Genomic DNA, 22,704 nt, shown 5'->3' on the forward strand with positions numbered 1-22,704 from the left:
TCATCTCACTGTAATTTCTCCATTTAAAATCCTCACTGGTAAAAATAAAAGTTATTACTCTACCATACAATCTCATAAGACCAAATCAGATGATATAGCATGATAAGGTCTTCCTGTTTTACTCTGTTCATTTTTTGTGATTTTGATAATTTAAAAATATGTATTCAAAAAACACCTGTGATATATAAATATTTTTGTTTACTGGACTAATTAATAACTATGGGTAGAGTTGTGCTGTGAGAAAACTCTGGGAAGTGTCAAATTAAATCTCACTGCTCACATTGTCATTTAAAGCTGGTACCAGTTGTAACAATACTCGAAAACTGTGTGCAGATCACATCCTTTATTCCTCTACTAAGACAAGAAATGAAACTTAGGTAGTGGTAAGAAGAAGCAAGGATAGTTTTGTGAAAAATCCTCATATGTATCAGACAATGAATTCACACAAGACCCAAGAAGCACAACTGTTTTTTGTAACCAGTCCAAGATGTTTCTATCAAACTATACAACTGAATTAAGTTTTATTCAAATCCATTGTATGTTATAATGTTAATATTTCTTCTTTGTGGAAAGCAGTTTCAAATCTTTCCTCTGTCTGGTACAGCATCTAATGTGCTACTTTCAGATCACAGTTTTGGTCAAAGGAGCTGAACAATTGTCTGTAGATGCAGCATTCATTACCACACTGAATCTGATTCACCCTTGACAATGTACAAATAATGTGGATTCCTTTTTCAAATTTATACCATTCTGCTCAGCCAAATCTTAAGTATGCTATACTTCAGAGTCTGTATATGAAGAAATAAAAAAGTTTGATCAAAAGAGGATATTTTTCAAAGCCATATGTTACCTTAGCCAGATGAGTATTGATCCATTTTGTAAAAGTCCTCTTTTGTACCAACTCTTGCTCATCTGAGGGAGGAAAAATAAATAAATAAAATTGATTAGGAATTGCAGAATATCTTTTGATTTACATGATAGAAAAATAATATTCTTTACCGAGAACAAGCATGTTCTACATTAGTAATGCAACTATATCTTCCTGAGACAGTTCTGCTAATTTTGTCTTTTTAATTACCCCTAACAAAATCCTCATAATCTTAAAATAGTGCTGTGACACTTACTGTTTGAAATTTCACTGCAAAGTTGAAACTTTAAGGAGTGACTGGAAAGTAAGACCATTTCAAATCTGAAAGCCAACACAAATTTGACTTCAACATTTATATTGTAAATATTTACCCGAGGTATAAGCACCTACAACTTCTATTAAACTCTCCAGTTAGAAACACATCTCTGGTAGTCAAGTTGCTTTTACTTAGAAAATCAACTACAGACCTAGGAAAAATACTTTTAGAATATATAATTGCAAAAGTTTACAGTGTTGAATTTGAAATGCAAATTTGTGTTATCAACCTTATTTATCCTCTGGGAGATCCTGCCAATAGCTAGTTCAGATAATTTGTAACCTGTTTCTTACTACCTCCTTCCGTCCTGATTTTGCAGCATTTGTCCAATTCATACTGAGTTCTACCCATTCTCAGATAGTCCATCAGGGACTGTTACAAGCTGCATAGCAAAAATAGCTCCCAAATGTGCTTTACTAGTTTCTGCAGCTTAGATCATGGATGCTGAGGGAAGAGAATTTCAGTGCCATAACCAATCCATGCAGTGCTTTCCCTTCCTTGGGGGGAACAGGCTTTGACACATGGAGTAATCTTACAGCAGTGGAATCCACATATTTTGAAAACAAAAGGAAATATCTATTTCAAAGAAAAAATACAACCAAAACAAAAACATCAAAAAAATTGTCACTCTCTGTTCTCAATAAGTACCTTCATTCCTCTACAGAAAGTCAAAATAAACAGAAGTCCAGTAAAATGCTTACTTTCATTTAACACACACATATCCAAAGGTCTATAGATGGAAAATCTAATTTTGGTACCTGCCTTTCCTATGGACTTATGTAGCACTGAATAGTGATTGGATCTCTTTCACATATGTAAAATTAAAAGGGAATATTCTTTAATCTCCTTGTAAGCTCTGCAGTAGATAACCAGTAAATTTCACATACTATGACTACTAAGCTCCTTGATATACATTAATGTAATGCTGCTCCATAGTGAGAATGCAGAAAGATACAAATCACTGCACAAAACTAATCACCCAAAATGTTATTTTAAGTGGGACAATAATTCCTCCCTGATTACTTTCAAGCTTCAGAAACATTTTTGTGCATTATGATTTGGAGAATTTATATTTTGTTTACACAGAGACAATATCTTACAGATAAGAAATACCAGAGGGAAGGCATGTATTTCTAGCATGTATTGCTAGATTAGTATACTTCACATCTAAGAAAATAATTTTGCTGTCATTTCACATTTTTTACACATTTCAATGTGTAGGTTGACCTACATCATTTTTGAAATACTCATCAAATTACCAAAAATCTACTTGTTGCACTTACAGGCAAGTTATAAAAATAAATAAAATAAAATAAAATAAAATAAAATAAAATAAAATAAAATAAAATAAAATAAAATAAAATAAAATAAAATAAAGAAAAAAGAGATCACTGAGAATACTGCACTGTGCTTCATTCAGTACCAGCAGGCAGGGGGCTTCTTTACTTTACACGTGAAAGTATCTACCCTGATTTGGAATCACAGCTTTTATAACTTTAGATACAAGATGCAATATCCTGTTAAATATTCCTGAGTTTCAACATTATGGAAAACAGGTTTCTCAGAGGATGGTTTATATGCATAAAGATGACATTTGTCTTATGACATACAGTAAGTAGCATTTCTGACCTGGCAAACAATTATGTCTATAGTAGCCCAATTCATTTTAGTGGAATTCCTTGCATGCTCAAATGGGACTCTGTGTGAGTATAAGTATGAGGGCCAACAGAAAGAGTGAACAGGATCGGTCCAGTCCTGTCTTCTTTCACAGTCTTGCTGCTGAAAATGCTCCAGAAACTCCAACAATGGCATATAAGAAAAAAGCAGTTCCAAAGGAAGTTGAACTCTGAACACAGAAATGAGTGAAACCTATCTTTGCTACTGGTCCCCTAAATTGTAGTGTTACTGGATGTTCCTTACTGTACAAGTCATCTTATGACAACAACTGGAAATCAGAGAACCAAATTCCAGCCTCCAAATCATTAGCAGCAATAGACGGACATAATTTCAGACAGACACAGCAGAAACAGCACTGACAAATAATCTGTTTTAAGGGAACACATATGAATAATGCATTTGTTATGTCCTCTACAGCAACTATTGATAATTGTTTTCTTTCTTTAGCGATTACTCTGTATAGGTTTGAAAGGAATAGGCTTTACCAATTAAAATGACTTGCATCTGAACATAATAGAAGCAGTGGATTGATTTTACAAATTCAGTGACAAATATGCTTTCTACAGATCTCCCTGAGGCAAATGTGCTATTTTCACTGAACTGACGTAAATTCTTCACAGAAGTACTGCTTATTACTAACGTAACCTAAGATGCATATGTAATACATTTTGCTATGTTTTCCCCACTCACACTGCACCCTCCTCTTTATCCCACTTACCTTGCCGATGCTGAAAGGACCCAGGAAGCAGATGCAACGATGTAACATTTCTGCCACTGGCACCTTTGTAATGAGCCATAAGTGCTGCTGCTGCTGCCTGGTGTAGGGCGCAGTGTTTTCCGGAATACCGCCAAAAGTAGTTTTTCCAGAACAATTTTTTCTCACTCAAAATGAAGGCCTCTTATGCAACAATATCCACCTGTTCCCATCGGAGGATGCACATGCAGCCAGACTGTAAAATCATCTTTATGTATTTTTGCAGAGATGCAGCAGCCAGACAAAGCCAGCTGTGTTTGCAGCAACTCTACCGGTCTCACTGCCATCATCCTTCTCCACTGTTTTCCTGAAGAAAGATTTTTATTATCCCAGCAGCAGCCAATCTGTGCACAGAAATCTCTGATGTCAAGAGCCTGAATAATTAATTCATTCAGGCACTGGGACAACCCTACAACACGGCTGGTATCCGAACATAGCAAGATGTCTGGCTGCAGAAGGTAATGCAGTCTTCTCAGTGATGCTTTTGTAATAAGACACTACTCAGTAAGCACAAAAATGGCTGAATGACATAGCCCTTATCTTGCAAGGCTGCTTTTTATAGTAACCACTTGGGCTCCTCATCACATACTCTGTTCAGACATGGGTGTCCTTCAGCTTTTCAACTGAAACACTGAACTGGAAGAAATAGCAAGCAATGAATCCAAACAGATATTTAGGCCACTTAGCTTTTAATAATGTATTTGAGCTATTGTATAAGAAGGATGTAACAAGTAATGATGCACAGAATTGTTGGCTTTTATCTAGGTCAGTGCACAACATTTTGCAGTTTCTGAAAACACACTCTACATGCCATTTCATTAAGACATTAAGTCAAGTATCAGATCATCTGAACAGTGTCTATTTTGCTCTGGTAAAACAAAGACAGTTATGAAACAGCGCATGCAGAGATTCATATGTTGCTCCCTGTCAGGGGCCAACACACCATATATTACATTGAAATAAGAACAAAAGGCACACTTTTAGTGAGTCACTATAGTGAATGAGTCACTATAGAGGCTGAATTCAAATTTCTGTATACAAGAAATGCCATAACTGATCAGAAAAATAAGTTGCAAGAAAAAAAAAACTGATTGTTTTTCTTTAATTGTCTGGAAATAGCTCCATATTCTTATAAACCATTTCTTTGCTAATGCATCACCAATAAACTGCATTCTATGTCAATTAGGAAATAAAGATGAACACAATTGGATACATTTAATTTTTTTAAAATTATTTTGAATGATAAAAACAGTCATCTTTGGGCTGGTGAAATATTCAACATGCACGCAGATTGTAATGTGTATGATATAATGGTCATACAAGAAGAGACAGACAGTAACAGAATCTGTAAGGTGAGAGTTTACTTCTTCTAGAGACAGCCTTCCCAAGCAGCCAAACCTCTACCCCATTTGTAAAGCCGCACATACTGTATCTGCATGGTATGCAACAGCAGACCACATCACACACGCCTGGCTTCAGGTGCATAGGAACTGGCTGGTGGGAAGGCAGATGCTGTATGAAGCTGTATAGAGAGGGTTTCTGCAAGGTCACACAAAGAATCTCTTGCACAGAGCAAGACGTGATAGGGGTAATTTCACACACAGCTAACAAAAGCATCTTTTCTGATTCTTGGTGACCTAGCATTGCAAAGATTTTACTTAATTCTACCTTTAATGAAACTCAAGTTGCTCAGAGCTCCTCATTATTAGCATAAATGATCCTTTTTCTTTATTTTTTTTCTTTTTCTTTTTTCTTTCATTTGCTTGTTCTGTTAACAAAACACCACACAGCCTCCTGTCTTATTGTTTCCCACATATACGAAGTGTTTAGGAATACTGTTAAAACAACTCTGAAGTGTAAAGGAATGTGCCAAACCACCTGCAATGCCTCAAGATGTTGCTTGAGAACACGCACAGTGCAGAGAGCCACAAACAGCAAGCACCCTACTGGGAAAGTTGGTTTGGTCAGCAGTTTGACACAAATTCTCTAAAGCTTTCAGTAAGAAACATCAGATGCCAATATCCATCCTCGTTATAGACAGTCTTAAGACAGCTGCATAAAATCTTGCAGAGTTGAAGCTGTAATAAGAAGAGATGGCTCACAAAAAGGATCAATAATCAGTATTTTAAACTAAGTATACTTAATCAGCATCTACATTTAGGATTAATGCACAGATGATGCAGGAAGATTCAGTACTTTTCAGTTAAGTCTACAGTTAATAGATTTTATGGGAGGAAAATTTTGCTTTAAAATAAATAAACAAATGCTTTTAATGATAGCTCTAAAGCTAATATATAGCTAAATTTAACTATAACATTATGTACTTCAAGAAGCAAAAAAAAAAAAAAAAAAGTTACTGTGTAATGGAAGTGAAGTAAAAGAGTGGAAAATTGATTTTGGCAAACACTTGGCAACCACTGCAATGCAGTTAGAATCAAAGCTGAGCAATAGCAATACAAAGAATGGAAATATATTTTAAAATACCTAGTGAAATTAGAACTTTGCTATTTTTTATATTTTGAAGGGTAATACAAGGCTTGTCAAAATGTGACTTGGGATATAAGCCCCTACTGAACATGCATTATCAGATAAAGTAGATACAGTGAGATAGAACCATTAACAGATACGTTATCTAAATTTTCAAGCTCTGAGATGTAGGTTCATCTGCCCCATCATTCAGCAATGGTCTGCTCCCCATCAGTTTCTGCATAAAGACAATCCATGCACAAGGGTTGAAATGCAAGTAGTCATCCGTCGTGGCTAAAACCTCACTAGGGAAAATGGTGGGGATCTGCTCTCTGGGGTTCACACTGGCATAAATCATTGCTCAGTCTGAAGACTGCTCAAGTATGGTTCAGTGATGGTTCAGAGGAAAAGGGTTTTAAGCCACTTGATGTAGTGAAAGCATTCCACACATACTGTTGAAATAGTCATAGGAAACTGAAGCATGGAGAAGCAGCCTCACAGGAAGCCTGCCTGCTGTGCAGCATACCGCTGGACAGTAATTTGCATGTTGATGAGAATTTTCTGCCATTCTGAAATGTCTTTACAACATATACTTTTGATTTTATGCATTTTTCATTTATTCCTAGTATTTTTGAGACAAAAATAAATAAATAAATAAATAAATAAGTTGTCTATCCAGCCAACAGTAAGAATAATACACAAAGCAATCCAATTTATTGTTCATACAAGCTTGGATGATAAATTTAGGGTCACTGATTAATTGCTGTGCAGTGTTGAAGGGGTTTTAAATATTTGAAACCCGAATGCCCAAAAGTGTGAGCTACACCAGTGATTGTGTGATTTAATTCGGGCTGCTGGCTTCACCTCAGTGCAGCACTTAAACTGTCACAGTCATAATCTGGGATTTGGGAGACATTTAGTCCTTAATTCTAAGGTCATGCCCTCTTATGGCCACATTCTGACACATCTCAAACGTTCCTCAAACGTACATCAAGACCCACACCATTGCTCTACTTTTCAGATCAGGTGTTTGGAGGAAAATGAAAAGAGAATGGTGTATAAATATATTCTTGATCTTTTGAAGCCTGGTGGAGCACAGCATGGTATTTGCAGTGGATTGAAAGATATGCACAGAATGTCATCTCTGTGACTTGATATTTCTTTCCCGTGCCTAGTCTTGTGCACTGCATCTACTCTTGTTTTGCATTTTGAATGGCTGACATAAGTAAATTGCTGTGTTTCATATTTTCCTGGATGGGCTGCATTTTGTTCTCTGCACGTAGAAGCAAAATATTCTCAGAACTAATAATTGATTCTATGTGTATTTTACATTTAGTGCATTTTTTACTATATTATTGTGTTACTGCTGCTCTTATCATCGTGAACTGGTCCCTCAAGCTTCATGTAGATGTAAATACATTACTTACTTTCATAATATCTGTACTTGTCTGAATACATCCAGAAATGGAAAGAACATATATTAGAAAACAATTACGACATTTAATTTATTTTTAAAGTAACATTCTGAAGAAAGATATTGGCTTAAATTAGAATATTCAAAATTTGAGATGCCTTTAATGACTTCATTGCTTTCTGAAAGTGTCTGCTTATTCACCAGTCTGACATGCGGACATGGGTGACAGAGAAACAAGTGTTCACACAAGGCTAGCTTTCCCTGCACTTACATACAAGATTAAAGGAGCCTAATAAAACAGATCAGTCAGCCTGACATCTGTCCATTCATTTACTCATTTTTCTTAATCTACATCATCCAAAACAGAACCACAGAATCATAGAATGGCCTGGGTTGGAAGGGACCTCAAAGATCATGAAGCTCCAACCCCCACCACAGGCAGGGCCACCAAACTCCACATTTACTAGACCAGGCTGCCAAGGGCCCCATCCAGCCTGACCTCGAACACCTCCAGGGACAGGGCATCCACAATTTCTCTATGCAGCCTGTTCCAGCACCTCACCACTCTCGTAGTAAAGAACTTTCCGCTAACATCCAACCTAAATCTTCCCTTCTTCAACTTAAAATCATTTCCCCTTGTCCTGCTGTTATCCACCCTTTCAAAGAACTCTCCCCTCCTTTTTGTAGGCTCCCTTCAGGTTCTGAAAGGCTGCAATGAGGTCATCCTGCAGTCTTCTTTTCTCCAGGCTGAACAAGCCCAGCTCCCTCAGCCTATCTTCATAGGGGATGTGCTCCAGCCCCTGATCATCTACATGGCTCTCCTCTGGACCCTCTCCAAAAGCTCTCTGTCTTTCTAGTACTGGGGGCTCCATACCTAGACACAGTACTCCAGATGAGGCCTCACAAGAGCAGAGTAAAGTGGGACAATAACCTCCCTGTCCCTGCTGGCCACCCCTCTCCTAATGGAGCCCGGGATACCATTTGTTTTCTGAGATGCAAGAGCACACTGCTGGCTCATGTTAAGTTTCTCTTCCATCAGGACCCCCAGATCCTTCTCTGCAGGGCTGCTTTCAAGGATTACTCCCTTCCAGTCTGTGTATATGTCTGGGATTCCTCTGTCCCAAGTGCAAAACCTTGCACTTTGCTGTGTTGAACCTCATTAGGTTCACCTGGACCCACCTTTCAAGTCTCTTGAGGTCCCTCTGAATGGTATCCCTTCCTTCCACCGTGTCAACCACTCAGCTTGGTGCCATCAGCAAAGTTGCTGAGGCTGCACTCAATTCCATTGTTGATGTCATTCATAAAGTTGCTAAAGAGCACTGGTCCCAAGACAGACCCCCGGGGACATTGTTCATTACCGGCCTCTGCCTGGACACACAACCATTGATCACCACCCTCTGTCTGTGGCCTTTTAACCATTTTCTTAACCATCGAGTGGTCCACCCATCAAATCCACATCCCTCCAATTTGGAGAAAAGGATGTGGTGGGGGACCATGTAAAAGACCACGCTTAAGTCCAGGTAAATTACATTGGTTGCCTTCCCCTTGTCCACCAATGCTATCACTCCATCATAGAAAGCCACAAGGTTCATTAAGCATGACCTTTCCCTGGTGAAGCAAAAGCACATCCCTAGGCATAAATCTCAGCTGGAAATCTTAAAATCCATTTAAGTTCATTAATAACTATTCTACTTAACAAAAAAGTACACTCAAATTTCAGTGCATCCATGCTAATAAATAGGCATATTGGTTTGTGCAAGAAGTGTACATGAACACATGCACATGTACATATACGTAAAGACACTTGCATAAAGTCATGAAAACTCATTATCTAATCTATAAATTGTACCATCTGCAGTGACAACTGCAAGGACCACTATCAAGAAATAACCTAAACAAATCTTTGTACTTTTTCAGTTCACCACAGGTCTGCAGCCAACATCATGTTATTGTTTACAGTGCAGCAACTGACACGAAAAGACTGTGTATAGTAACCTTTGTGTGTCAACGATTCCTCTCCCCTAAAGGGTTTTATAAAGTCAGATGGAACAAAATGTGCATTACATTAAAGAAATATTTAACAAAACACTTAAAGGCAAGTAGCTTCATCTAATCATTTGGGAAGGTTTTCAAAAATGTTGAAATCTATCCAGATCTGCACTAGTAAGTCCACAAGTATATTTGTTTGTCGAGGCTTTTAGTAGTGATTCTGCAATCAAAAAGGGTATTTAACATGCAATTATATAAACTTAACATGCACTTATACAAAAATACCTATGAGATCAGATTTAAGGTAGCATATGTTGGAAAACTGAGAGGATGGGCTCCAGTTCCATCTCTTACTCACTTTTTGGCACTTAAATGGGCTCCTAAAACAACAGAAAGTGTTGGGGTTTTTGTGAGTGTTTTTTTCTTTGTTTTTGAAGTTGTTGTTTTTTGGGGGGTTTTTTGTTTGTTTTTTTTGTTTGTTTTTTTTTTTCCCCTGAAGCCAAACATGTCAGGAAGGCTAATTACTGTAGCAGTTGTGACTGATTTTCAATAGATTTACTAATAGTATATGACACTAATAGGACTGTTCATAACAGTAATCACCACATGCTGGAGAGAATTTATGCAAGAATATTTGAAGTTCTTCTTCATTTAAGAAGGCACAGAAACTTCAGTTATTATGTCAAAGGTACAGCATGGAGCAAAATTCCTACCACCAAAGGTCATGGAAGTCTGAGAAAGTGTCTGCTGACTTAAAGTAAGCCTGTGTTATACCCTTCTACACAAAAGGCATCAGAGGAGACCCAGAAAACCACAGATCTGTCAGTCTAACCTCAATAACTGGATAAGTTGTGGAAAAGACTGTTCTGGGTGTTGTTGAAAAGGAATTTAAAGAACACAGCAGGTATCAGTTATAGCCAAGAGGGGTTAATGAAAGGAAGACTTTCTACCAACATTTCTCAGTGCTGTTTATGTCTAAACTCAGGGAAATTATAATATTTCACTAAAGGTTTACAACAATATAGAATCCATTTACTCTGTGGAAAGTCTATAGTCTGATGAAGTCCATTCACCATCAGTGAGTTCCTTACATAAAAGCTGTACAGGACTACATTCTGAACTTCAGCAACTGCCACGCTCTCTGAACATGTCTCTCAACTTAAGCATCCAAATACATAACTGAAAACAATTGCCTACAGTTGCACTTCAGCCAGCCAAATGTAAAAGGAGCTCCTATTCTGAAGTTAGGATTCATTTCAATGAAATATCTGTTCTTGGAGACAATTCTATTATGGTAACTAAAGGTTGTTGAGGCCTGAAAGGCTGTCTAATTGTTCAATAACACAAGGATAAAATGTGTCAGTAAAGAAGCTCAATGACAAAAAGTTTCAAACAGTGAAAAATATAAACAAATTTATAATTTGCTGCAAGCAGTGCTTTCGCAAGCCAGTGGAAATAAAATTATGTTCTTTTTATCCACCTAAAGGTATTTATGATGCAAAGAGTCTTAATTTTAGAGTGTCTGGTTCTTCACTTTTTTCTCTCAATACATAAAATAATAAATAGGAACTCAAATTACACAACTGGCAGAATGCAGAACTCTAGCTGACCCTAGGAAAATATATACAAATTTGTCCAAATAACAAGCTTATACAAATTCACTACACACCTTTGAATGTTAGCACCTGGACCCTCCAACAATTCACCTTTATTCTCAATTAAGCATGCTTTATCTCCTTGATGGATCACCATAAATAAACACTTCCCACAAAGAGTAGATGAAATGTTTCTCTTCAGGGAACACAAGGCAAAAATCATTATCTATTAGCATGTCAGCTTCAAATAGTCTCCAGAAAACTTTTCTGCATGCTCAACACTTGCCATGGTTTGATGATTTTTGGTTACTGGTATTCCACATCGTATCATGCAGTGCACTGGGAGTTAAAGTGTTAATGCTCCAGTTCTGCCTGGAGGAGAAGAACTACATTCCCCAGGGGACTTTGCAGTCAGAGAGGAGATACAACTCCTGGCAAGGTCACCTGATTGAGCTTTTTTGTCTTGGCACTCCTCTCCTTCACCTCTCCTCACTGCTGCCCATCCCGACTGCATGAATCGCTTCAGTATCAGTGTAAGACCTTCAGCTGTTTGGACAGTCTCTCATTATATTTGATTAATTAGCTTCAATTCTAATTATCTTGCATTTCGAAACCATATTTAGTAAATTAGTTTGTTTCTCCTCAGATCGTTGCTGCTGTTTTTAATTATTTTGAGGTTCCCTCTTTTCCTTTCCTAGAGGCGTGGATTCTGCTAAATCCCTTCCCTCCTCTAACCACGGAACTGGGCAGGACCAGCCCGTAAACTGTAGACAACAGTTCTCAGTTTCACACCAAACAGTGACACTTAAATTTAGCTCTCTGTTTCAGGCACAGAACAGACTAAAGCTACATTAAAAGAAGGAATCTGAGAAGGAAAAAAAGAAAAAAACTATGAGTTATTTAGAGAGTATGTACTCAGTAGTTTGGAAAAACCCCTGATTAACAGTTGAAAAAGTCATGGAAATAGGCAGCATCTTCTCATGCTACAGACATCTATGCTTTAGAATGGGCAATACTCCATAGTCAAAACAAAATTACATTGCCAGGCATAACCTTATGCCTATACAAAACTTACTTTCTCTTTTCCCTTTTACACTAGTAATAAGTTTAGTCTTAAATTAACCAACTCAACTCTTTGAAGCACCTGGAGAGGAGTTCAAGGCCAGGTTGGATGGGGCCCTGGGCAGCCTGCTCTACCATTAAATGTGGAGGTTGGTGGCCTTGCCTGCAGGAGGGGGGCTGGAACTTGATGATCCTTGAGGTCCCTTCCACTCAAGCTATTCTATGATTCTATGACAACTCTATGATAATAAGGAGCCATACAGGTTTTATCTGAAAACACCCAGTGTTCAAGTTCTCAACTGCTCACAGAAAGACCTGTCTTTTTTGTTCTCCTGGTGGAACCCCATTCTAGTTATACCGGCTGCATCTTGATATTGGCAAACATGTTATTTTGCATAAAAATAAGCACAAAAATATATTCCCCAATGAAGAATTTCACACATTATGGATATCCAAAAACATATTAAAAAGGTATGAAAAAGTAGAAATGATAAGCATATTCAGTGCAGGTTGACTAATAAATAAAACAACAAAGAAGAAACAGCAACATCATAAAAAATTAAAAAGCCCACAGATGAAGACAATAACTCAAATTTCCCCAGAACCCATGCCATGACTAAGCAGCGTTATCGCTTCCTGACAAACCCAATCAGTTTATTATACTTTCAACTAGGAAAATTCTTCTAGGTTTCACTGCAGGTTTTATACAAGAAGTGAATGATTGCAGACTGTCCACAGATATATCTGCAACACAGTGAAGGAAAGCCCAGCTCCACTGAAGCTATAGAATGCATTGCATAATAAAAAATAAAAAAAAAAAAAGTGAGTTTAACAATAAATACTACAACACCACAAATCTAACAATTTACTGAAAAGTATCTTATTTTATTTAGCAGTTATGCTGCATGTTACAGTACTTCCTGATTCTCTACACTTCAGCATAATCTTGGCCCACCTCCTCTGTGGAACAGGCAGAGTAGCATGAAATTTGTTTCACTTTTCTTTACAGAAATAAGACACCTAAAAAATATTCTATGTTCTGAATCCATCCTTTTCTGCTGGAGTAATATGAAAACAAGTTTCCTTGAGCCAATGATCTAATCCTGAAATGAACTAAATCAATGTTAGCATGGTTTGATTGTTTCAAATATGTTTATAATATGCCTGCTGTGAGAGGATACTCTGATTGCTGTCAATGTCAGTGACTAAGCATCTAATTATAGGTTCAGATGGCATTAACAAATGGCATAATAGCACCAGTTAGTGTTTTAATGGGCACACCAGGCCATTTGTTAGCCTCAGATGCAGAGAGAGAAACTTCATGAACTTGGAAAGAATATTGTAAAAGCCACATGTTTGAGGATTTCCATGCATCTTCTGTAGACTAGACAAGAGCAGTGAGTATGAAGCTTCATTGCAGAAGAAAAATTTCCTTCCAGAAATTCCAGGGGCCATCTATCTCCACTAAGTTACAGGTTCAAACTCACTTCTAACTAAATGGATGCCATTTATTTGTCTTCCTGGAAGCATTACAAAAAGTCACTGGATAAGTTTAATTAAGCAGATTGAACAGTGCTCAGATACACCAGATATAAGTATTCTTCCCACTTGGTAATGACAGCGTGGCTGCACCTTGCCACCACAAGCCTGCTTTCATTAGGAAAAGGCAAGGATATGAAATGACAAAGGACACCACCTAAGTGACTCCTCATCTGAGTTGACAGGACCAGGAGTTTGGGGTATGTTGTCCTCTGTACTTATTTATTTCATGCTCAGTACAAAACAAACAAACAAACAAATGAACAAAACAAACAAACAACAACCCCCCAAAAAACCAAAAAAAACCCTAGTCTTTACTACTCTATAATGTACTTCACTATTCCCAGTTAACATGAAAATTATTATTATTGAAACACAAAAAAATGCAGTGCTTGTGAGGAGCAAATGTCATGTAATAAACAGCCAGAAATGTTCATTAAGGTCAAAATAAAAAATACCAGTAAATCCACTAAGTTGTATAAGTAATTTATAACAGAAGGTATCACAGTATTTGCTTTCTAATGACAGGAGAATTAAATAATAAACTACAGATAATAGTATCAAACTTTTCTAAAATCTGTGCATATTAACAGAAAATAAAAGAATTTTCTGGTTTAAAACACCAGAATAAAATTTTCTGTCACACAAATTCTTGAGAAAGCAGTGGGTTTTGTTTGTTTGTTTGGCTGTATCTAGGGAAGGTTTCTTTCACTTGTTTTAAACAGTTACTGAAGATTATTAAAAATAATACAAATTCAATCCACGTTTTCTACTTCTTTTGTACAAGAATTGTTTTATGCACTGTTTTTAACATATATGACTTCCTATATCATGCCCGTTTCCTGGCATATGTCTGACAGGAGTTTCTTGAAATCTCAAGATTTCTTGGCTTGGCTGTGCTTTCCCACTGAGCAGTTCCACTGACATCACAGGGGTTGCAGGAGAACAAATGAGAGAATGAAAAGAACCACAGTGAGCAGAGCTTATGTGATTTGGAATCTATGTCCTGTTGTAATGTGTGAAAGGAAATGAAAAATCAGGTCACACAGATTTAAACTTTCTAATCCAATGTTTCTTTTTCACTTTAGCTACTAACTAGTAAATTTATATTTTATTCTCCAAACAGCAAAACGAAAGTATTGTGAGAACTCATGGACACTAAGTATCTGAATTTCATAATTAGGAATCAAATTCTACCCAGACCCTTTAGGGATCATATGGGCACTTGTTTGATTGGTCTAAATATAACAGAATACTGAGAACCAAAACCTGGAGGTTATGCTGCAGATCAGAATATCACTATTATGATGATGAACCCAGTGAAGTGTTCACCAAAATTTACTGCCCCTGGTCTTTTGCTTGTTTTTAGTTTTAAATTGCATTTTTAAATTATATTTTTTAAAACAGACTCAGATCCGGGGTGTTAAGCAAAACACCCAGTAGTTAAGTTGCAGTACAGTAAAACTACTTCTGCAATCTGAATTTTGGACACTGTTTTAAGTGGGAGTAGCAACTGCTGCTTCCAAAGAGCCAGATCCTTCTGCTCCCACAGCAGTAACCACTACCCTAACTCCAAATGAGAAGCAACAGCTCCAGCCTGGGCTTGCAGGGCTCTGGCACTGACAAGAAGGAGCACAGTGGTGAGCTTGTACCTGTCCAGCATAGTGCTACCTTTCCTTCACACACCTAGGGCATTCCTGTTACATGAGCACTGTGAACATTGCTGTTGCAGAAGAATGTGATGGTAACAAGACAGTACAAGAGATGGGTTTCATTAATTACCATCAATTACCCAGATTTGTGGCCTAATATTAAAAATATAGGTAAAAATGCCAGTCCTCAGTTGGCATGGCATGGTCATGTACTGTAACCAAGATACACTAGTGGTGCTTACTGGCTCATGAGTACATTAAGTGAATCAGATTTACAGCAGTGAGAGAGATTTTCCAGCAGGCAGTAGCAACTGGTTAAACTTGCACTAAATTTCACCTTACAACATAGGAATGACATTTGCTACTTACTTGCATTGTAACAAGAATGACAGAAATAGATAGGATTTCTGTGCTTACACTTTATCTTTTAATAAATGTTATTTGTACAGTTTTCTACTGTTTATGATAAGAGCAGGTACTTGGCCTATCCAACATCTCTATTGAAGACAACTTGTTTGTTTCAGCAAAATGAGCTGGGTCTGTGATGTCCTAGGAAGTCATCTGCTGATTCTGCTTTGTGCATGACCACTGGAGAGAAAGTAAATGCCTTAAGCTATTTTGAACTAATATATATATATATATATCTGAATACCAATACATTCTATTAGAAAATAAAATGTTTATGCTAATTCATATTATTTAGCATTATCTGCTGATAATTCATTTCATGGCTTTCCTAAAGACAATATAAATCTGTGATTTCTTATTATTCATACCAAGACAAATAAATCATTATTGTCATATTTAAGTGTTACTGACCAGCATTAAACCATATTAAAAAAATCCCATTAATAATACAACATATTACATGAGTGAACAAATTCTGCCTCTGACCTTTTGCCACTTGCTTTTTAATTACTGCAGTAGACTTTAACTGGTGAAAGAGGACTCCTGAAGGGGGCTGTATTCCAGACGAGGTACACAGCTCAGTTAATTAATTGATTAATTTTGAGTGACCTCTGTTAAATGTTCATGGAAGGGTGACTTCCATCACAGCACCATGCCTGAGGGGCCATAGCTTGGAGACAGACAGAGGATGGAGACTGTGCCCAGGCTTGTTAATAGAGCTGATCCTGGGACTGAGCATCAGGACAGGTAGGAAGTGGCTGAAGTGGTCATGGGGAGGCATTAAAAGAATCATGAGAGCTGAATTCCTTCCCACCAGGGCTGCACTTCACACCATGGTTACACAAACTCTTCCCTCATTAGTTTGGTTACTATCTTTTTATGATAAGTGTTTGCATTTAAAGACTGCACCTCTTGATTTTTAATTGCTCCGGTGTTCTGAAAAAGGAATATTTTTTTTTGTGACAAAGTAGAATGCCAAAAACTCAGTCTGGTCAACAAACAAGCCCAAGCATGCCTGTCAAAGCACACAGAGCTCAAATACTTCACAGAGCTGCATAATACCACAAAGTGTTCAGTTACAAAAAACTTTTTCAAGTGTGTTTTCAGTTCACTGAGCTTTTGCATCCTTGGTGTGGATGCTTGACTGCTGATATCAATTCATTCTTGAAAACTAGAAAAACAGAAATGGAAATGATTACGTGTTACAAATTCATATAGTGAACAATGCCTCTAGAACTAATAGATGCATACCACAATATTTCTAATTATTTTGGCAAAGTTGTCATGCTTCTTGAAAAACACTGAAGTTATGAAGTCCTTAATCCAAGCCAAAAAATATTTATTAACTTCAATATCTACAAGCCTGAGTCTTAAATCATAAAGAACTTACTATTCAAATGTTGTGAAAAATTCATTTCTCCATTGGTGAGCCCAAACTCATTGATAAACTTCACAAATTGACCAGAAGAGTACAGAATAACCCGAACAACTCTGAAGAAAAACATCTATAGGTAGCCTGCAGTGCACTGCTCATCTAGGTTACAAGTTAGAAGTAGGTCTTTCAGTGAATTCAGCAGATGAAGGATAATTTAACCTTAACAGTGTATAATGCAAATGCACCAGTACTTCCATAGATTACTGCTATTCCAATACTAACACAATTAGTACAAAAATAATTCATGCAATCATTCAAAAGATTTGACTAGAAGCATCAGCTGGGTGAGATCTGCAACAGAGAATATATCTCATTTCCAGACCAGAGTGATCACATCATCCTCATTTACACATTTTGAAGTTAGAAGAATATAATGGCCCCAAAAAGAAAACATAGCGGAACCTCTCCATCTAAGAATCAGTTAAAATGAAAGCTCCCACAGGAAAGCCCACATTAGTTGCAAAATGAATGAAAAAAGTTTTTGAAGTCCTTTTCTGCAGAATATGCACCATAACCAGATCAGTGATAGTATTAACATTACAAAATGACAGATATTATACATCAGAACCCACTCTCTAAAACTGTGGATTTCCTTAACTATGTTTAAGCTGATCTTTATCTTCTGGATCCATATACTTATTTTTTAAACCTCACTCTTTGACCATAAAGAACAGAATATGATGTAATGCTATATCTTAGTGTTCAACTAATAACTGAATTCAATAACAATTAAATGTTATGAATGTCAAGCCTAATGCAGCATAATTTCTGGCACCTTCACAGCTCAGGATTCCTCACTTTTTTAACTAACTATTTAAAACACGCACTTGCCCTGCTTACAATATGCACTGTCAACATCATCTTGTGGGGAATTTCCCATTCATTTTGAATTGATTAGCCAAAAAAATACTGGCAAAACATGAAAAACCTCTGAAACTGTACGTACACCTTATTCCAGTGAAGCCCTTTTTGCTTCTCTGTCCCTACCTACTGCATCTTAAGTAACAGGCATACCCATATTTCCATCCCCCTGAAAATTTAAATTGGGGTAAACAAATAAGGGTGCATAAATTACAGTATGAGAGATCTTTAAAATTGTAACACGCCCTAAAAGCAGAAGGCTGGTTCTTCCAGGTTATGGCTACATTATGTCAATTGAAATCAGTGAAACAGTGTTGCATTACTGGATCCCTTATCCCCAGCTTACTTGGCTATAATTGAACTCCATGGGAAGTTCTAAAGGCACACAGTTAATTATTATTGAGAAAAAAAAAAAATACTCTTCAAGGGAACTTTTAGGTCCATGACCTGGTTACATGGCAGACAAATTCTATTTTTAAACAAATTATCACCCTTTGATTTAGGAAACAGCACAGATAGAAGAGAGAAGTAACCAAATTCAAGACTTTTTCACTATATCCACATCTCAGAAAGAGAGGCATCTACCAAAATTATGTACTACAGATTTATGTTCACTAAACCTAATAAAGTAAGTATAAATGCAAGTGTGTTTTAAATAGCTCACTACTAATAAATTAAAATATAGTATTATGTATGGATTTACATGCTTGTATTAAGTGTGGATGGCTATTTTCTCTTGAACACATTTAACAAAGATTATGATTCCGTGGCAGCCATGATTAAGGGAACATATGTGCTTTCAGATTAATCAAGTTAGTTTTCCTACACAGGCAGATTTGCAAGGAAGTGCTCTTCAAGGAATGCAAAATCAAAATTCAAACAGACAACATCACATTATTCTTTCCTCATTCTAAACTTGGCATCGGGAATAAAAATATGCATGGGAGCTGTGTAAGGAGAACTGCATGGATAGAGGTAAAAAAGAGTTTCATTCTGTAATTTCTTCTGAATGATCCACTGAGATCTACCCAGAGTTCAGGTCTGGACAGGCATTACTGACTGGTTCAAACATCATGATAACCCCATATGCAAAAGCTCCAGTTATTTCTAGGTCAACACATTACTGCAGTTCTTTTATAATTGGCTTCAGTTCAGAATATCTAGGTTGGCAGAGTGTATACACACACAAAAACCATTTCTAGTTCTAATTAAACATGTATATAATTTGAGGGATGGTTAACATTCTCCAGGGGTCATTACTGGGGCCTGTTCTGTCCAATCTCTTCATTGACGACCTGGATGAGGGCAGTGATTGCAACCTCAGTAAATTTGTAGATGACGCTAAGTTGGCAGGAAGAAAAATCTGAACAGGCTGGAAAGCTGGGCTGAGGCCAATGGGATGAAGTTCAACAAGACCAAGTGCTGAATCTTCCACTTTGGCCACACAACTTCAGGCATCTCTACAGGCTTGGGCAGAATGGATAGAATGTGTGGAAGAAACAGATCTGGGGTGCTGGCTGAAACACAGCTGAACATGAGCCAGTAGCATATTCAAGTAGCCAAAAAGACCAATGGAATCCTATCTTGTATCAAAAATACTGTTGCCATCAGGAACAAGGAAGTAACTAACCCTCTGTATAGGGCACTGGTGAGATCTCACCTCAATTACTGTGTTAAGTTTGGGGCCCCTCACTACAAGAAAGACACCGAGGTCCTGCCTGGAGCATATCCAAAGAAAGGTAATGAAGATGGTGGGGGGTCCAGAGCACAAGTCTTATGAGAAGCAGCTGAGGGATCTGAGATTGTTTAGTCTGGAGAAGAGGAGGCTCAGGGATGATCTTATCACTCTCTACAGGTATCCGAAGAGAGAGAATGGTGAGGGGGAGGTCAGCCTCTACTTCCACATTACTAGCAATAGGACTAGAAGGAATAAAATATATTTATCTGGATAATTAAAAATATTAAGATGAGATTTTGCTATAAATTTAAACCATTCAGAGTTCTTCTTAGATGAATCAGAACTAAGGAAGGGAAAAGCTACTGTATTTAACTTTATGCATTTCTTAAAAATAAAATTCTAAGCTGCTGGATATTTCTGATATCTGGTTGGGCCAGAAAATAGTAAAGCTTCACAGCTTAAAAGTGTGTAAACAGATAACTATTCAGAAGAAATACACTTGGAAACGTGAACAATTGATTGTGGGGGGAGGGGGAGGGAAGGGAATCCATTTTGTGTAAAGTTCTAGCAAAGCTGGACAGCATCCACAGATTTTGGGCGTGTGCTCATACAAAAAACAGCAAAAAGAACAAACAATGATAGACAATTGCTATGGCAAATAAAGCTACTTACATTTTCACAGAGAAGTAGGAAATTTAAAATCAAGGACTATAGTAATTTTCAGTGTAAAAGCAAACAGAATTCTAATGTGCTGTCACATTCTATTAAGGTCAAAAACGCTGAGCTTTTCTGAAAAATCAATATAATTGAAGGATATTCAAAACTAACCAGCATGGAATGCATGTTGAAACATTTTCAAGTTAATTTTTTATCGTTAGAGAAGCACAAGTATCTCAGAGATATCAAATGAGTTTGGAGGTGATCTTCATTTCTGCAAATCAGGTCACTGGCTTGGTTCAAATACTTAGCTCTACAGATTCTAGTTATATTTATAATATTTAAAATATAAACAGCAAGGTGTATTACAGGCTTTAGGTATTACAGCTAGGTTAAATAACCTTTAGATCTTGCTTCATTGAAAAAAAAAAAAAAGGTACAATTAACAGAAATGCAAGCATCACTATAACATAAAGTATTTGATTACAGTTGTTCTTCATCCCCCTCAGCAAATAACATTTTGGGTAAGAATAATAAAATATGACAGCATCTCTGTCAGTGCTGCTGGGTAATCTCCTTTAACTTATACACTCATGTTCATGCGAGCATACATGAATATTAAAAAAAAATATGCACAGGTTTATGCTAATTTGGGAACAATATAACAATTTCAGTGATCATTTCAATACTAATAGCAATACTTCACAGATGAAATGCCAACATTGGAGAAAAAAATGCCATCTTAACTTTTTTTGAATATGTAGTTTTCCACACAGAACAAAAAGTGAAACATAAATGTGCCATGGTTCTTATTCTGCATTTGTCAGACTACCTCAGAGATCAAGTTATACCAACAAACAAGGACTGAAAGCCTAGATAAGCCTTCAAAAGCCATTGCTTGGGCTGCAAGCCTGAGTAGAGGGTTTCCTGAAATGTCAGCTCAGTCATCCCACTAGCTGTTTCTAGATGTTCAATTTGCCACTTGGCTGAAATTCTACTCTTCAGTTTATTATTTTTTTTCCTGATTGTTTCTACTGACCTTGATCTGGTCCCTGTTCCCATCAACTTCACCTGATGTTTCTCTATCTTGACCCACATTTTCTGCAAGACTCTACTCTGTTGTACCTACTCCCATTTTCTTATTCCCAATGTGGCTTCTGAACCTCAGAAATTGTCCAGGATCTCCTCAGCCTCATGATATCTTCATCTGTATTTAATTCTTACTACCCTTCTGTATTGTGACAATAATGAAAAGATGATAGTGGTAAATATCCAAAAGGTTATTTACAGGAAAACTCACCCATATGGAAGCCCTCAGTCTTCTGGGAACAGCTGAGGCAGTCTCCACCAAGGAGCAGTCTCCAAGAGATGCTGCCTTAGTGGTGATCAGCCCTTAAATGAGGTCTAAAGGAGGTGGAGTGAAGCTCCACCCCTTTTGGGAGCACAGCTAAATTACTCTCACCTGTGCTCCCACAGCTGACCTGACACTTGCCTCGGCTGATTAATCAGAGGTTCAGGCTGTTATTACCAATTTCCCATACACCTTATCAAAATCAAGTGTAAAAATCTTAACTGTCTTTATCTGCTGTCTACCCCTCACTACTTTTTTAAACATTAACAATTACTCAACCAGCCTTCTTAGAAGACCTGCTTGATACAGATTTTTCAATTACAATAATCATTATTATCCAACCTTCTACGTATTACATTCATATAGGGATGTTGGTTGTGTGTCTATGAACCTGCATGTTGTAAACATCCTCATTCTGTAAATAGACATAGATGAATTAACATTTTCAGCTAGAATGTTCTCTTTTGTTATGAGACATAATTATTTGCATTCTTTTTTTGCCTAATAAAAATATGAGAGTTATTCCTAAAGTAATGCCTCTTATTTTACTTCGTTAGTCCATGACATCTGAAGTGGACATTAGTGGTATGGAGTAGGGGCTGAACCTTCCCATCAGTATTCCTTCATATTTTGTTTTTGTGTGACAGATGACAGCAGAGGGACAGTCTGACAAAATGGTATATGACATGGAAGTGGATGTGGAGCAAAGCTGTGTCACTGGATTGCTCTATATGAAAAAAATATAATAAAAATGTAATCCATTGGCATTCAGCAGTGCTTGCTGAACACTGACGGAGACCAAACAGTGGATATGAGCACAGTGAGGCAGTGGGTGGCACACTTCAAGAGTAGTGACAGCAACAGTGGGTCACCTCCACTGGTGCAGATGTTCACAAGCACAGCATGTAGGCTTTTGTTCAGTGCTAGCAAAAAAGCATAACTAATGGTGGTGACTCCGTTGAAAAATAGTGTTTTGTAGCTG

At 37.2% G+C, this 22,704-nt stretch overlaps 1 protein-coding gene across 13 annotated transcripts in view; it reads right to left on the bottom strand.

Annotated features, from left to right (window-relative positions):
- SYNE1 (spectrin repeat containing nuclear envelope protein 1) overlaps nucleotides 1-22,704 on the bottom strand; it is a 280,905-nt gene that overhangs the window by 232,440 nt on the left and 25,761 nt on the right. For 7 of the 13 annotated variants that reach the window (XM_032443851.1, XM_032443843.1, XM_032443845.1 and 4 more), the window contains exons 1-2: nucleotides 3,580-3,889; nucleotides 851-912 (exon numbers count right to left, since the gene is read on the bottom strand). In XM_032443851.1, the coding sequence (XP_032299742.1) occupies nucleotides 851-912; nucleotides 3,580-3,658 (141 nt within the window). In that variant the 5' untranslated portion in view covers nucleotides 3,659-3,889. Of the gene's footprint in view, nucleotides 1-850; nucleotides 913-3,579; nucleotides 3,899-22,704 lie in introns of those variants that run through there. The other 6 variants (XM_015858219.2, XM_032443850.1, XM_032443849.1 and 3 more) reach the window with 3 other exon arrangements.

This window comes from Coturnix japonica, chromosome 3 (genome assembly GCF_001577835.2).
Source record: "Coturnix japonica isolate 7356 chromosome 3, Coturnix japonica 2.1, whole genome shotgun sequence".
In the NCBI taxonomy this organism is placed as follows: Eukaryota; Metazoa; Chordata; class Aves; order Galliformes; family Phasianidae; genus Coturnix; species Coturnix japonica.